This window comes from Staurois parvus, unplaced genomic scaffold (assembly GCF_062004578.1).
Source record: "Staurois parvus isolate SC_StPar_1 unplaced genomic scaffold, SC_StPar_1.0 ptg001798l, whole genome shotgun sequence".
NCBI lineage: Eukaryota > Metazoa > Chordata > Amphibia > Anura > Ranidae > Staurois > Staurois parvus.
Genome location: NW_028319594.1, coordinates 388,737 through 403,488, shown reverse-complemented (window position 1 = coordinate 403,488; position 14,752 = coordinate 388,737). Strand labels below are relative to the sequence as shown.

Here is a 14,752-nt window from a genome sequence, read left to right as displayed (position 1 = left end):
TTATTGCTGTTTCAAAGCATTTCACATACATTTTGTCCCTACTGCTTTGTCCTGTGCCCTGCCTGCATTTTGACTGTTCTTTCTGGAAACTTAGAAAAGTCCATGGTGTCCAAAAAGCGTCCCTTTACGTCAAAAGCAGTTTTAGAACAGCGATAGTAAATCAGAACCACTTGCAGAATTGAGTGATAATGATTCGTGGGGGAAATTCGTCAGACACTGAAAACGATTTTGCGACTTTGCTCAGCGATGCGCGAATTTGCCTCTGTATTTCAAATTTCATTGTTTTTGGTTTGATTATATTATTGAATTAAATTTATTATTATATTATTTTTTATGATTATTTATTAAATTATAATTTATGATTTCGTGTTTCAAGTTTTATCATACCCGGGATGTTTACTAGACTCTTGTTCGTACAGATTTCAGTGAGTTATTCCTAAAAATTACAGCCTACAATAAAAAAACCTACATATTTCCATGCAAAAAAATGGTACCGCTTTAAGCACAAAAAATTGGAAAGAATCATACCGCCAGGGAGGTTAATGAGCCCTTTCTGGTCTTGCACAAGGAAAAAGTTGTGTTGAAGTCCAGCCTGTCTGCCTCCAGTTCATCAGATTTTCCTCCATTGCCTGGATGTGGTTCAGACAGTGAGACTTTGGGGTTTATTTACTAAAGCTGGAGAGTGCAAAATCATGCTCCCTTCTGCATAGAAACCAATCAGCTTCCAGGTTTTATTGCCAAAGCTTAATTGAACAAGCTGAGGTTAGAAGCTGATTGGTTTGTATGCAGAAGTGAGCCTGATTTTGCACTCTCCAGTTTATGTAAAATAAACCCCAAAGTGTCACTGTCTGAGCCACATCCAGGCAATGGAGGGAATCTATTAGGTCAGTAAAGGGGGGGGGGGACTAAGTGCAGGCCACGGACGATGCGAAAACGTTTAATCCTTTGTTTTTCGCATCATTAGTGTGCCAGCTGCTACACGCAATTTCCATGCCACAATTGAAAGTGCCTGATCCAACATGATGGACTTTTATTAGGAAGGAATTGATGGAATGGTCGTATGAGCTATTTTCGTTTTTCACTCAACAGAACTTTCGGATTTCCACTCGTCTATGGCCTGCCTTACTATTCTGCAATGAGTAAAAGAGAAAATTGGTCTATTGCTGTAAAAGATCTAATTACAGGAAATAGGAAACCTTGAAAAACTGATCCATACAACTGCAGTCGTTTATGGAATTGTTCTCAATATTTTCTCCAAGATGATATTTTTCTTTTCTTACAAAAAGTTTTCAAAAATAAATATTAATTTTCCCAGTTACACAGACTTTACAATGCACATCAGTTTTACGGCCTTGTGTTTGCCTTTAAATACATACTTTATACAAAAGGTATACAGTGGATATCCATCCTTCATGTACAAAAAGCATGTAGAAGATATTCAGGCTGGTTTAAAGAGACCCTGTCATCAGCTTACACTATTATTCCCTTGCAATGTGCCTGTGGCCTTGCTAGAAAATGTAACTACTCCATGAAGAGGTGATTCCCTAGTAGGGATGAGCTCGGATATGTTCGGATCCTAATCCAAACTCATGTAAGCAAACCCACCAGGAAGTGGTCACTGTACTGGGCAGATCATCTGTGGCCAGGACATTCCCTACCCTGCAGCTACACATATACAAGAGGCGTGTAGGATAGGGAATGCAATAGCTGCAGATGGCTAGCTGAATACAGGTGACAGATTCTTGGCGGGCTTGCTCACGTGCCTTCAGACTAGAATCCAAACATGTCCTAGCACAACCCTCTCCATAATTACACACCATAGCCCTGCCCTCTTCTGGGAGTGTCCAATTCCTGTCTGTGCTGACCCAGCTCCTCTTCCTTCATATCCCCGCATAACATTTTATGTAGTCGCTCAGGAGGGGAATGTAATAAAGAGTGCCATTGTGTCTACATCCAAGATGGCAGCACCCAGTAGCAGTCTTGGGCCATTTGGATGCCTACACAGGGTGGACTTTGATGGCTAAAAAGTTAATAAAACACATTAATGCATATATAAACATATAGGAAGAGTGTTTTGAAATGAATGGTCTGGTGACAGGGTTTCCTGAAATGCAGTGACCAACAGCAACCAACCAATCAAAATTCACCTTAGTTTTCTCTCACTCAATGGGATTGAAATCTGATTGGTGTCCACTGGTTACTGGATTCTCACCGCCAACTACATGAAGCCTCTATAAATGTAACAATAAGCTGCAATGGTGTGACAAGCACTACAGATTTAAAATATGAGAAGGACGCATGTCAATCGTCCAGCTGTCAAATTCTTTTTTTTTTTGGGGACATGTAGATTCATAGATGAGCATGCATCCGACCAGTGTGTATGTCTATGAAATGAGCAGTCCTGTTTTGTGAGCTCGAATGACGATATCCATCCCAAATCAAATTTTTGGGGTGTCTATGAGGATCTGAAGGTGCAGAGACATCAATTATAGCATCTGGTCAGATTTCAATGAATTTTTTTGGCAGGATAACATGGCCGAGGAAAGCTGGTTTCTGATTGGTTGCTATAGATTACCCCCCTGATCTGTGCCTGTTGCCGTAGTATCGTGTTTGGTTCGGTTGAAGCGTTGGAAAGGCTTTCTTCTTACACACATTGAACTCAAGACCTTCAGGATTGGTCAGAACTAGAGTTATTGCCCCAGAATCACCAAGACATTCCCTGTGAAGATACAAAATGTGAAGGCTTTCCGTTAGTAAAACAGTTGAAAACAAATAACACTTAAGGAATGAGATCTCCTTTTTGGGTACCCAACCCCCCCTCCCCGGAGCTAACCTAGAAACCAAGGGATCCAATGAAACAGGCCAATGAAGTCAGGACTAGGATATGAAAAGCATGGAATTGAATAATATATCTAGCAATATTCAATATTGTATCCAAGAGTCATTTTTCAATGCTTTTTGCTACTTTCACGATATAAATCCAAGCCACTATATTAGTAACGAACTTCAGCCAAATGTGTAAAATGGTGCTGGATTATTAGCAGTTAAGTCCAACGAGGTGCATGCCACCTCATTGACTTGTCTCTATACAATTTATATTTTTATGGAGTGCTGAGAACTTTACTATTACTATCCTGTCACTCAAATGCTGGATCTTCTTGTCAAAGCTCCAGCAGCTGTAGAGTCGCATGCAGCTGCTGTATCCACCCCTACCCTCCTTTTGCCCAATCACAGAGCACTTTGCATTATGTAAACTCATACATAAAATACAAAGGCTTCTGTGAAAAGGCAGGAGGAGGGGAGAAGTGGGCAGATGCTGTATATGTGTAAGGACAGCATCTCTCCTGTCAGAGCTCTAAGAGTGTAGCAATAGCAGTGTTCCTGTAGCTGTGAATTAAAGAGATAAGTGGTAGCATGCACCTCATTGGACTTAATGCTGAATTCCAGGAATTCAGCTACTTTGTAAAAAAAATTGCAAGCATACCATGAGTTAAGTCTACCTAGGTGTCTGCCACCTCATAGAGTTACCTCTATTATTCACATCTGACAGGTTTGTTGTGATAACTGCCAGAGCTCCAAGGCTGCTCATTGTGGGTCTCCGTTCCTTCAAGAGCAGAGTTGCTGGAACTGCTATGCCCGCCCCTCCCTTCTGCCCATTCACAGAAGCTGTACGCGCGCGCGCACACACACACACACACACACACACACACACACGATTTTGCAGTTACAGGTAGGGGGGCGCACGCGCCCTACCCGCTCCACCATTCGTGCCCTCAGCTGTCAATCACCGAGTCCCAGATGGTCATTCCCCGTCAGCTCTCGGCGATCTCCCGAGTTTTACTGACGGGGGAGAGACCTGTATGTAAACAATATCTCAATATAAACAACAGATCTCTCCCCTGTCAGCTCCTGCACACTGCTTTCTATGGCCCTGCATAGCAGAGCAATACAAAGCAGTGTGTGCTTACAGTGAAACACAGCCTCATAGTAAAACAACACACAGTTAACCCTTTGATCGCCCCACATGTTAACCCCTTCCTGCCCAGTGCCATTAGTACAGTGTCGGTGCTTTTTATCTTTTTATTAGCACTGATCACTGTATTGGTGTCACTGGGGATGTCAGTGATACCAAGTCAGTTCCCCCCCAGTGTCAGAATGCCTACCGCAGTCCCATTATAAGTTGCTGGCTGCCGTTAGTGGAAAAAAAATTTCAGTATATATACTGCCATTTGTAAATGCTGTAACGTTCACGTAAACCATTCAATTTACATGTATTGGGATTTTGTTTTGTTTTTTTAGCAAAGGCACATAGCAGAATACATTTTGGCCTACATTTATGATGAAATGTGATTTTTTTTTTTTTTTTTTTACTTGATATGTTTAATAGCAAAAAGTCAAAAATATAGTTTTTTTCAAAACTGTCAGTCTTTTTTTGTTTATAGTGCAAAAAATAAATGCACAGGCGATCAAATACCACTGAAATAAAGTTCTATTTGTAGGAAAAAAAGGACGTAAATTTCATTTATGTACAGCATTGCATGACCGCGCAATTGTCAGTTAAAGTAACGCAACGCCTTATAGCACAAAATGGCCTGGTCAGGAAGGGGGGGGGGGGGGAATCCTCTGGAGGGCAAGTGGTCAACCTTAATATATTATCTCCATCACATTTTGTATGTCTGTTCAAACTAGAACAGGAAAGACATTTACCAAGAAAAGGATTGATTAAAATCCAGGATCCCATGATGTTGTCCTTGGCACTATCTTCTCCTCATAGCAAATGATTTCATCTCCAGCTTCTATCTCAATATTCTCATCATCCAGGCTTAGGCCACACTCTACCCCGGCCTTCACACTCTGCACGTCATTCTTCAGGTGCCTCAGAGATGACAAGAGACCTGCAGAAGAATATTCATTCAGTTTAGCGAATGTCAACATGAAAGGTAAATTGTATTTCGACTTTTGAAGTCAAATTTGAGAGCACATCAAAAATATTTGTTAAGGGAGTCATGATGACAGTATAAAAATATATCAAAGGTGACTCCAGTAACTGTGATAAACTGTTTACTCTAAGGTCCCTGAAAAGGAAATGCGGCCACAGTTTGATGGAAGGAGAAAGGAGGTTTGGCCTTAGATTGAGGAAAGGGTTATTTACTGTTAGAGCAGTAAAAATGTGGAACTCCCTCCCACAGGATCAGGGGCGGACTGACAACTCATGGGGACCCCCGGGAAATAGGGGATCATGGGGCCCCTTTTTCATAGGCTTTTTTGAGTTTGGGCAAGGACACAGGGCCCCATGATCCCCTATTGCCCATGGGCCCCATGAGTTGTCAGTCCGCCCCCGCTCCCAACACGGGGCCATTCATTGAGAAAATGCAAAGTGTTCATGCTGAGCCAGCAACCTCCTGTGTTCACAATGCAGCAGGGCAGCCGCTGGGCACGGGACCTGGAAGCTAGCGGCAATCACTGGACTACTGGTGTCTACTACAGTGACTTCCAGCGTCCACAGGTATGGCATATACAGCACACAATTACATTGATTCAAGCCTTGATTCCACTTTTGCAGTGCAAGACATGGTTCTTTTATTACTTACGCCCCTGCAAGGCTGATTTACTAAAAGAGTAGGGGACATTAAAGTGGTATTAATGTAATATATTGCAACTTACCAATCATTAGATGCGGTGGCTGCATTAGTTTTTTAGGTTTTTTTCCCCTCTGTTTTCACCTGGTGATCTGGCCAGTAACATGCTTCCTGTATTAGCTTGCCTCCACTCCAGATGAAGGAGCACAGGGGGCACATTTGGACAGGATCAGGGGCGGACTGACAACTCATGGGGCCCCCGGGCAATAGGGGATCATGGGGACCCTGTGTCCTTGCCCAAACTCAAAAAAGCCTATGAAAAAGGTACCAGGGGCATCTCATGGGGCCCCCTACTGACCCCAGGCCCTTGGGCAGTGCCTGAGTTTCCAAATGGTCAGTCCGCCCCTGCACAGGATGCGATACGAGTGGAGAATGTCAACATCTTCAAAAAATGTTAAAGCAGGAAGCAGAATATACAGGGCTATGGAAATTGTTAGAAAATAAAAATATTACACAAACATTGAACTGGAGGGACCTGTGGACCTTTTTTTGCAACCTTATAAACTATGAATGCAGTACTCCCATCCTCAATGAAGAAGCATGGAGGGTGGGAGGATGGGCCGAGAGGCCTCTCACCGTTAAAAGCCATATTCATGTTGATTGAAGTATCTGGTGCAAAGACTATACCACCTTGGGCTTCCTAGCTAACACATTTCACTCCTACGCCAAGCTTGTTCATAGGATAAGCGCCATGTAAGAGTGAAATGCGTTAGATGCATTAGATACTTCATTGGAATCTTCAGGAATTGAAGATTCTTCTTTGAATCACAAGAATTGGAGTACTGCATACATGGAGTACATTTGGCTGCAAAGTTGAAAATACACTTTAAGGATACTAGAATATTCAGGACTTACCTGTCCATATCACATTATTATTGCGCTTTAATTTAAAATGTAGTTTTTTTTCTAGGGTTCCTTTTTGAACTCTGCACCCAGCCACCTGGGCGCTCTTCTTCCCCACAGTGACATCAAACAAAGCCAGGACAGACGCTTCTCCTGGAAGAACACAGTGCAGAGGATTAATGGTCCATTGCAGAGTTCAGATAACTGTGATTATTGTACATTATATACAGTGGAGATCGAAAGTTTGGGCACCCCAGCTAAAAATTTGTATTAATGTGCATAAAGAAGCCAAGGAAAGATGGAAAAATCTCCAAAAGGCATCAAATTACAGATTAGACATTCTTATAATATGTTAACAAAAGTTAGATTTTATTTCCATCATTTACACTTTCAAAATAACAGAAAACAAAAAAATGGCGTCTGCAAAAGTTTGGGCACCCTGCAGAGTTAATATCTTGTACTGCCCCCTTTGGCAAGTATCACAGCTTGTAAACGCTTTTTGTAGCTAGCCAAGAGTCTTTCAATTCTTGTTTGAGGTATCTTTGCCCATTCTTCCTTACAAAAGTCTTCCAGTTCTTTGAGATTTCTGGGCTGTCTGTCACGCACTGCTCTTTCTAGGTCTATCCATAGATTTTCAATTATGTTGAGGTCAGGAGATTGTGAAGGCCATGGCAAAACCTTCAGTTTACGCCTCTTGATGTAATCCCCCGTGGATTTCGAGGTGTGTTTAGGATCATTATCCATTTGTAGAAGCCATCCTCTCTTTAACTTCAGCTTTTTCACAGATGGCATCAAGTTATCATCCAAAATTTGCTGAAATTTTATTGAATCCATTTTTCCTTCTACTCGTGAGATGTTCCCTGTGCCACTGGCTGCAACACAACCCCAAAGCATGATTGATCCAACCCCATGCTTAACAGTTAGACAGAGGTTCTTTTCATTCAATTCTGTGCCCCTTCTTCTCCAAACGTACCTTTGCTCATTCCGGCCAAAAAGTTCAATTTTAACCTCATCGGTCCACAGAACTTGTTTCCAAAATGCATCAGGCTTGTCTATATGTTCATTTGCAAAGTTCAAACAATGATTTTTGTGGTGAGGACGTAGAAGAGGTTTTCTTCTGATGACTCTTCCATGAAGACCATATTTGTACAAGTATCTCTTTATAGTGGAATAGTGTACCACAACTCCAGTGTCTGCCAGATCTTTCTGGAGGGATTGTGCAGTCAAACGTGGGTTTTGAATTGTTTTTCTCACAATCCTGCGAGCTGTTCTGTCTGATATTTTTCTTGGTCTTCCAGATCTTGCTTTAACTTCCACTGTTCCTGATGACTGCCATTTCTTAATTACATTCCGAACAGAGGATATTGACATCTGAAAACGCTTTGCTATCTTCTTATAGCCTTCTCCAGCTTTGTGAGCGTCAACTATTTTCAGTTTCAGATTTCTAGACAACTGCTTAGAAGAACCCATGGTGCTGATTGTTGGGGCAAGGTCAGATGAGTCTGGGCATTTAAAACCTTTGAGATTGACATCACCTGGTCTTCCCAGACGATGATTGAGAACAATCCATGACACTGGCAGGTCTCAGCTTTGCAAAGGGGGCAGTGCATGCTATAAATTCTGCAGGGTGCCCAAACTTTTGCAGACGCCATTTTTTTGTTTTCTGTTATTTTGAAAGTGTAAATGATGGAAATAAAATCTAATTTTTGTTGACATATTATAAGAATGTCTAATCTGTAATTTGATGCCTTTTGGAGATTTTTTCATCTTTCCTTGGCTTCTTTATGCACATTAATACAAATTTTTAGCTGGGGTGCCCAAACTTTCGATTCCCCACTGTGTGAGGTTAAGTTTTAGGGTTTCTTCTGAAAAATGGCTGCCCTGTATGCCAGTAAATGTTCTTTTACTTTTAAGGAATTTAAAGAGGCTTTATAATATAAGGCCTGTCTATATAATATCTACTTACACTGCTACTTTAGTGATCCCCCGCTAGCTTCCAGGTCCTGTGCCGAGTGGCCAGCCTGATGCGTTGTGAACGCAGGGGGTTGGCTGCTTGGCACAGGTGACATTCAGAGAATGTTTTCCTTTTTCTCAATGAATGCAAAGCGTTCTCTGATTGGATAAGGTGGAGAGGTGGGGAATGACATCACATTCTCCACCTTGTCCAATCAAAGAGCACTTTGCATTCGTTCAGAAAATGCAAAGCATTCTCTGAATGGGGTATGTGCTGAACGAGGAAACACGGTAGTTACATTGCTCCAACCTGGACCAGTAAAATGGTGTCACAGTCCTTCATCCCAATAGGCTGCATCCCATTTATAGGTTACAAACTTGCTAGCACACACTCAGCCATTTCTATCTGACCCACTTCCATAAAGCAGTGGTTTCCAACCTCAGTCCTCAAGTACCCCCAAGCAGGACATGCGTTTGGAGTTTCCCTTTGATAAAACATTGGTCATCAATACGAACCTATTGACATTGATTTAAAGCACCAGTGCAAGGTGAAGAAAATCCTGAAAACATGACCTGTGAGGGGGTACTGGAAGACTGAGGTTGGGAAACCACTGCCATAGCTCTCTTCACACCTTTAACGGTCTCTTCTGTCACTGGGGCCAATTTACTGTTCAGCTCCTCCTTCAGGTCTTCAACAAGATGGTAGATGACCTTATGGAGTTTGATGGGGATGTTCTTCTTAGCTGCAAGTTGCTGGATAGATTTGTTGGCATTCACATTGAATCCGTAAATACTACCTGGAGGATAGGAAACAAGACACATGATGAATGAAAAAGGGGAGATTCCGGTATTCTCATCTGTTACAGTCATTACAATCCATAGTACACCACGAAGCATCTCTAGGTAGTATATGTTTATTTTTTCACATCAGAGTCCTCAGAGTCTTCAGTTCAACTCAACCCCCCTTCACCCTTCACATCAGTGTTTTCAGTCCCCCACACCCTTTTTCACAACAGAGGCCTCAGTCCCCTCCACTGCACATCAGATTCCTCAGCGTCTTCCCCCCCCTTTCACATTACAGTCCTCAGTTCCTACCCCTCCTTCATGTAAGAGTCTTCAGTAACCCTCCCCTCCTCTCCCTTGCGCAGCAGAGCCCTCAGCCCCCCCCCCACATCTGAGCCCTCAGTCCCCCCACTTTATTATTATTATACAGGATTTATATAGCGCCAACAGTTTGCTGAGCACTTTACAATATAACGGGAGACAATACAGCAACAATACTGTTCAATACAAGAGGGATAGGAGGGCCCTGCTCCTTGGAGCTTACAATCTAAGAGGGAGGGGCTAGTGGCGCAAAAGGTAATAACTGTGGGGGATGGACTGGTTGGAAGAGTAGAAGATTCCAGTATTAGCTGAGGGCAGGATAGGCTTCCCTGAAGAGATTGGTTTTCAGAGATCGCCTAAAAGTGAGCAGAGTAGGCGATGGTCTCATAAATTGGGGTAGAGAGTTCCAGAGGATGGGGGAAGCTCTGGAGAAGTCCTGGAGACGAGCATGGGAGGAGGAGACAAGGGAGCTAGAGAGCAGAAGGTCGTGCGAGGAGCGCAGAGTATGGTTTGGGTGATATTTGGAGACAAGATTGGTGATGTAATTTCAGGAGTTATAAATGGCTTTATATGTTTATTGTTAATGTTTTGAATTTTATCCGTTGGGCAATGGAAAGCCAGTGGAGGGATTGGCAGAGAAGGATGGAGGACACGGAGTGGAGGCCAGTGGAGGGATTGGCAGAGGGATGGAGGACACTGAGTGGAGGTCAGTGGAGGGATTGGCAGAGAGGGGTGGAGGACACTGAGTGCAGGCCAGTGGAGGGATTGGCAGAGAGGGGTGGCAGATACAGAACGGTTAGTAAGGTGGATGTGTCTGGCAGCAGCATTCATGATAGACTGAAGAGGGGATAGCCTGTGATGAGGTCGGGCAATGAGGAGGGAGTTACAATAGTCAAGGCGAAAGATAACAAGGGAGTGAATAAGTTGCTTAGTGGTTTCCGAGGTTAAGAACGGGCGTATCTTGGAGATGTTGTGGAGGTGAAGTCTACATGATTTGGACAGCCATTGGATTTGGGACTGGAAGGACAGATGGGAGTCTAGGGTTACACCTAGTACCCTGGCATGAGGGGAGGGACTGATGGTTGTGTTATTGGTCTTGATGGAGAAGTCATGGGAGGGGGCACGGGCTGGAAGGAATACTAGGAGCTCAGTTTTGGAAAGATTGAGTTTGAGGAAGTGGAGGGACATCCATGCCGATATGCCGCTTAGTAGGTTAGTAATACGAGAGGAGACTGAAGGGGTGAGGCGAGGAGTAGAAAGATAGATTTGTGTGTCATCAGCATAGAGATGGTACTTAAAGCCATGGGAGTTTATCAAGTGACCAAGGGAGGAGGTGTAGATGGAGAAGAGTAGGGGTCCAAGGACAGAACCTTGAGGGACCCCTACAGAAAGAGGGAGTGGAGAAGAGGAGACAGAGTTATAGGTAACGCTGAATGAGCGCTGAGATAGGTAGGAGGAGAACGAGGAGAGAGCAGAGTCTCGGAGGCCAAGAGAGTGGAGTTTTCTGAGGAGGAGGGGATGGTCAACAGTATCAAAGGCCACAGAGAGGTCAAGTAGTAAGAGTACGGAATAGTGGCCATTGGTTTTAGCAGTTAGTAGTTCATTAGTGAGTTTTAGTAGGGCAGTTTCAGTGTAGTGTAGTGCGCAAAAGCCAGACTGTAAAGGGTCAAGAAGGTTGTTGTCGGTGAGGTGGGAGCTCAGGCGATTGTAGACTAAGCGTTCTAAGAGTTTAGAGGTAAACGAGAGCAGGGAGATGGGCCTTAAGTTGTTCAGGTTGGTGAGGTCCACGGAGGGCTTTATAAGTATGGGAGTGATATGTGCATGCTTTAGGAGGGGAGGGTAAGGCACCATTAGAGAAGGAGAGATTGAAGATGTGAGTGAGGGAGCATAGGATGGAAGAAGAGGGTGACCGTAGTAGTTGAGAGGGGACAGGATCCAGGGGGCAGGTGGTGAGACGGGCTTCTGAAAAAAACCTTAGTGACCTCTTCGGTAGCAACAAGGTCAAAAGTGGAAAATGTTGACGGAGGTTTAGAATAAGGTATGCTAAGTGGGATGGATGTCTGTGCAGTGGCGATGCCCCTACGAATTGCGTCAATCTTGTTTTTGAAATGATTTGCAATCTCGTAAGCAGCGAATGAAGTACTGGGTGGAGGTGGAGAAAGTAGAGAGTTAAAAGTGGAGAAGAGACGGCGAGGACTGGATGACAAGCAATTGATGAGATTGACAAAGTAGGCTTGTTTGTCAGCATGGAGGGAGGAATTGTATGTTAAGAAAGCAGATTTATATAGGGTGAAAGTTTGGTGAGATTTGGTTTTATGCCACATTCTCTCCAGCGCATGACTATGCCGTTTAAGATTTCTGGTGTCGTCAGTCTGCCAAGGTTGTAACGGTCGGGGCCTGATGCTTCGTGTTGTTAGAGGAGCAAGTGAGTCTAATGCAGATGAAAGCGAACTGTTGTAGACAGTAGTGGCCAGGTCAGAGCAGGACAGGGGAGAGATTCTGTCATAGAGTTGGTCAGTTGCAGAGTGGAAAGGAGCAGGGTTCAAGTTGTGAAGGTTTCTTTGGGTAATTGTTTGCTGCTTGGAGGGATAGGTGTTTGAAGACGAGGAGACTGTGAAGTAATGAGATTGTGATCAGAGAGAGGAGAGGGGGTGTTTGTGAGGTTGTAGGGAGTGCAACGATGGGAGAGAACAACGTCTAATGTATTCCCACCAGAGTGATCCTCTTTCGCATCATCACATCACAGCCCTCAGTTCCCAGCTCCTCCCCCCCCACATCAGAGTCCTCAGCCCCCCCCTCCCCACATCAGAGCCCTCAGCCCCCCTTCCCCATATCAAGGCCCTCAGTTCTCCCACTTCCTCTTTCACATCATCACAGCCCTCGGTTCCCAGCTCCCCCCCCCCCCAAGTTGTCAAGTACCAGGAGCGCAGAGAGAGAGCACACGAAGACAGATTGCACGGAACCCGACGCACGGGCGTTTATTGGGGAGGTTTTCGGGGTACAGACAATAGAACCGCAAGTCCACAGATCAACATCAGACACAGCAACACAGTAAAGTTCTCTGGAAGGCAATATGGGACAACAGGGGGCCGATAGTCCACAGGGTTCAATAGGACAGTGGGGTGGAGGTTCCTTGGGAATTGGGGTTCATGGGGAGAATTGGGCTCAGTCTTTTGGGCAGCACGGGGTTTCTGCGGGTAATTGTCTGCTGCTTGGAGGGATAGATATTTGAAGACGAGGATGTGGCAAACTTGCTCATCAGAGTTGGACGTGGAGTTCTTCTTTGTCTTGTCCTGTCTGTTTATTTGAGGCATTTCTCAGCCTCATTCCTACCCTCCTCCCTTCCTGAGAGGTGAACGTTATCTCCTGACAGATGGTGTGGGACAACCAGGTTAAGACATGAGATTGGAGCCAGGCCGTCTGCTAAAGTGTAACTTTTGTCACCCAAAACTACGTAAGCCCACTCATTATCAAACTGACCAGAGTAATTGCACATTCCTCAGGTCAACTGTATGGTTCATATCATGGGATATGAAACTGGTAGTTTAGTTTAGAGTTCCCCAATGACCACTCCCAAAACGTGTAGTCCGAGCTCCCCTTTGAGAGGGACTTTTAAAAGAAGAGACAAGTCTGTGAGTATACATACAGATCTCCTTAGCTGAACATCGTAACAAAAGGAGACTAAAGAACCTTTCTGCTCTGCATCTTGGATTTGCAAACCCAGGCATATGGGCAAGTAACTTAACCCTGTAATCTTCTTCCTAATTATCTCTTTGCTGTGTCTTTATATACATATATATATATTTTTGTGACATCTCTTTGTAAATATTTTATTGCACCTGTCTTTTAGTAATAAATCTTTCTTTCTGGAAGTGTTAGACTGTTTTTAAGCGCTTACCTGCAATTCACGAATTCCTGCCTTTGAAGAGACGCTACTGTTTGGTATATCTCTGTATAACAGGTCCACGGGCCGTGCTATATAGATCAATATTTCAATCACTATAGTGTATATTTGGTAACGGGAGTTTCCCAGTCTCCGACAAAAGTGGTGGCGGCAGTAGAGGGTTAGTTGCGTAATTAACCCGACCCAGTAACAAGCGCATTCAGGCTGCAGGCACAGATTGTAAACCATTAGCTGGGCAATCGCTGTGCTGGGACCAGGACCCTGCATTCCCTATATCCAGTCTCCCCGGACCCTGCATTCACTATATCTGGTCTCCCCGGACCCTGCATTCACTATACCTGGTCTCCCTGGACCCTGCATTCACTATACCTGGTCTCCCACAGCACACAGAACATGGAAGTGTAACTATTTTAGTAAATATAAACTGCTCAATGCCTTTTCTCATCAGCAGTCTTGTGACTACTATCATTGTCCACCAGAGAACTGGTTAAAGCTTTTAGGAGGAGTTTTCTTTCTGCTCTAAGAGGATGCAAAATGCCTGACTTCTGTCTGGCTCTGTGCTGATCACATGCACTCTCCCAAGAAAAAAAAAAAAAAACACCCTCTCTAGCAATACACACTAAACTGAACATGTGCAGAATGGCTACGGGTTCAGTCTGTCTCACCAGGAGATAAGACATGGGCGTTTGAACAAGAGGAGGAGCAGAGAAGACAGGATCAAACAGCGTTTTTACACAATGCAGAGGATTAACCCCTTAGGTTCCACAGTGAGTATAACCAGCATGCTTTACTGCATATACAGACTGATTTCAGTGATGTGAGTTTAGTAACACTTTAATGGCAGGATCACCAGGTTAAAATAAAGGGGAAAAAAATGTTGAAAAAACTGAATGGTAAGCTGCAATCCTATCAAAATTTGTTCTCGTGGTTAGATCAGTCTTTTTAAAAAAGGATGCTTTTGGGGTTCTTTAGGGGCGCCTTGGCAAATTGCCTAAAAATTGCTCAAAATCTGTATACAAGCCAGCAGGTGGATCAAGCTGGCCTTTTAGCCGCACAAGGCCATAGGTTTTCATTGTGCACCATTACAACATTCTAGCCGCCGCCGCCGCCAACTTAAAAAGCAATGAAGTCGTTGATTGATGAGAAAGACATCGGGCACCAGCACAGCATCCTTGTTTGCCCCTCTCTGTCAGCACTGGGGTCACATTAGCTGAGTGAGACAGAGAAACTAATGGAGAAGAGAAACATGGGAATACTAGTCAGTACCAGTGTGCAAAGGTGTATTTGCTTTGGAAGAACAAATCACCTC

At 44.0% G+C, this 14,752-nt stretch overlaps 1 protein-coding gene across 3 annotated transcripts in view; it reads right to left on the bottom strand.

Annotated features, from left to right (window-relative positions):
• Positions 1 to 1,211: 1,211 nt before the first annotated feature.
• The window catches only part of MTIF2 (mitochondrial translational initiation factor 2), a 57,637-nt gene continuing 44,096 nt past the window's right edge, over positions 1,212 to 14,752 (bottom strand). For all 3 annotated transcript variants that reach the window (XM_089663912.1, XM_089663914.1, XM_089663913.1), the window contains exons 12-15: positions 9,068 to 9,232; positions 6,495 to 6,635; positions 4,708 to 4,895; positions 1,212 to 2,719 (exon numbers count right to left, since the gene is read on the bottom strand). In XM_089663912.1, the coding sequence (XP_089520038.1) occupies positions 4,723 to 4,895; positions 6,495 to 6,635; positions 9,068 to 9,232 (479 nt within the window). In that variant the 3' untranslated portion in view covers positions 1,212 to 2,719; positions 4,708 to 4,722. The remainder of the gene's footprint in view (positions 2,720 to 4,707; positions 4,896 to 6,494; positions 6,636 to 9,067; positions 9,233 to 14,752) is intronic.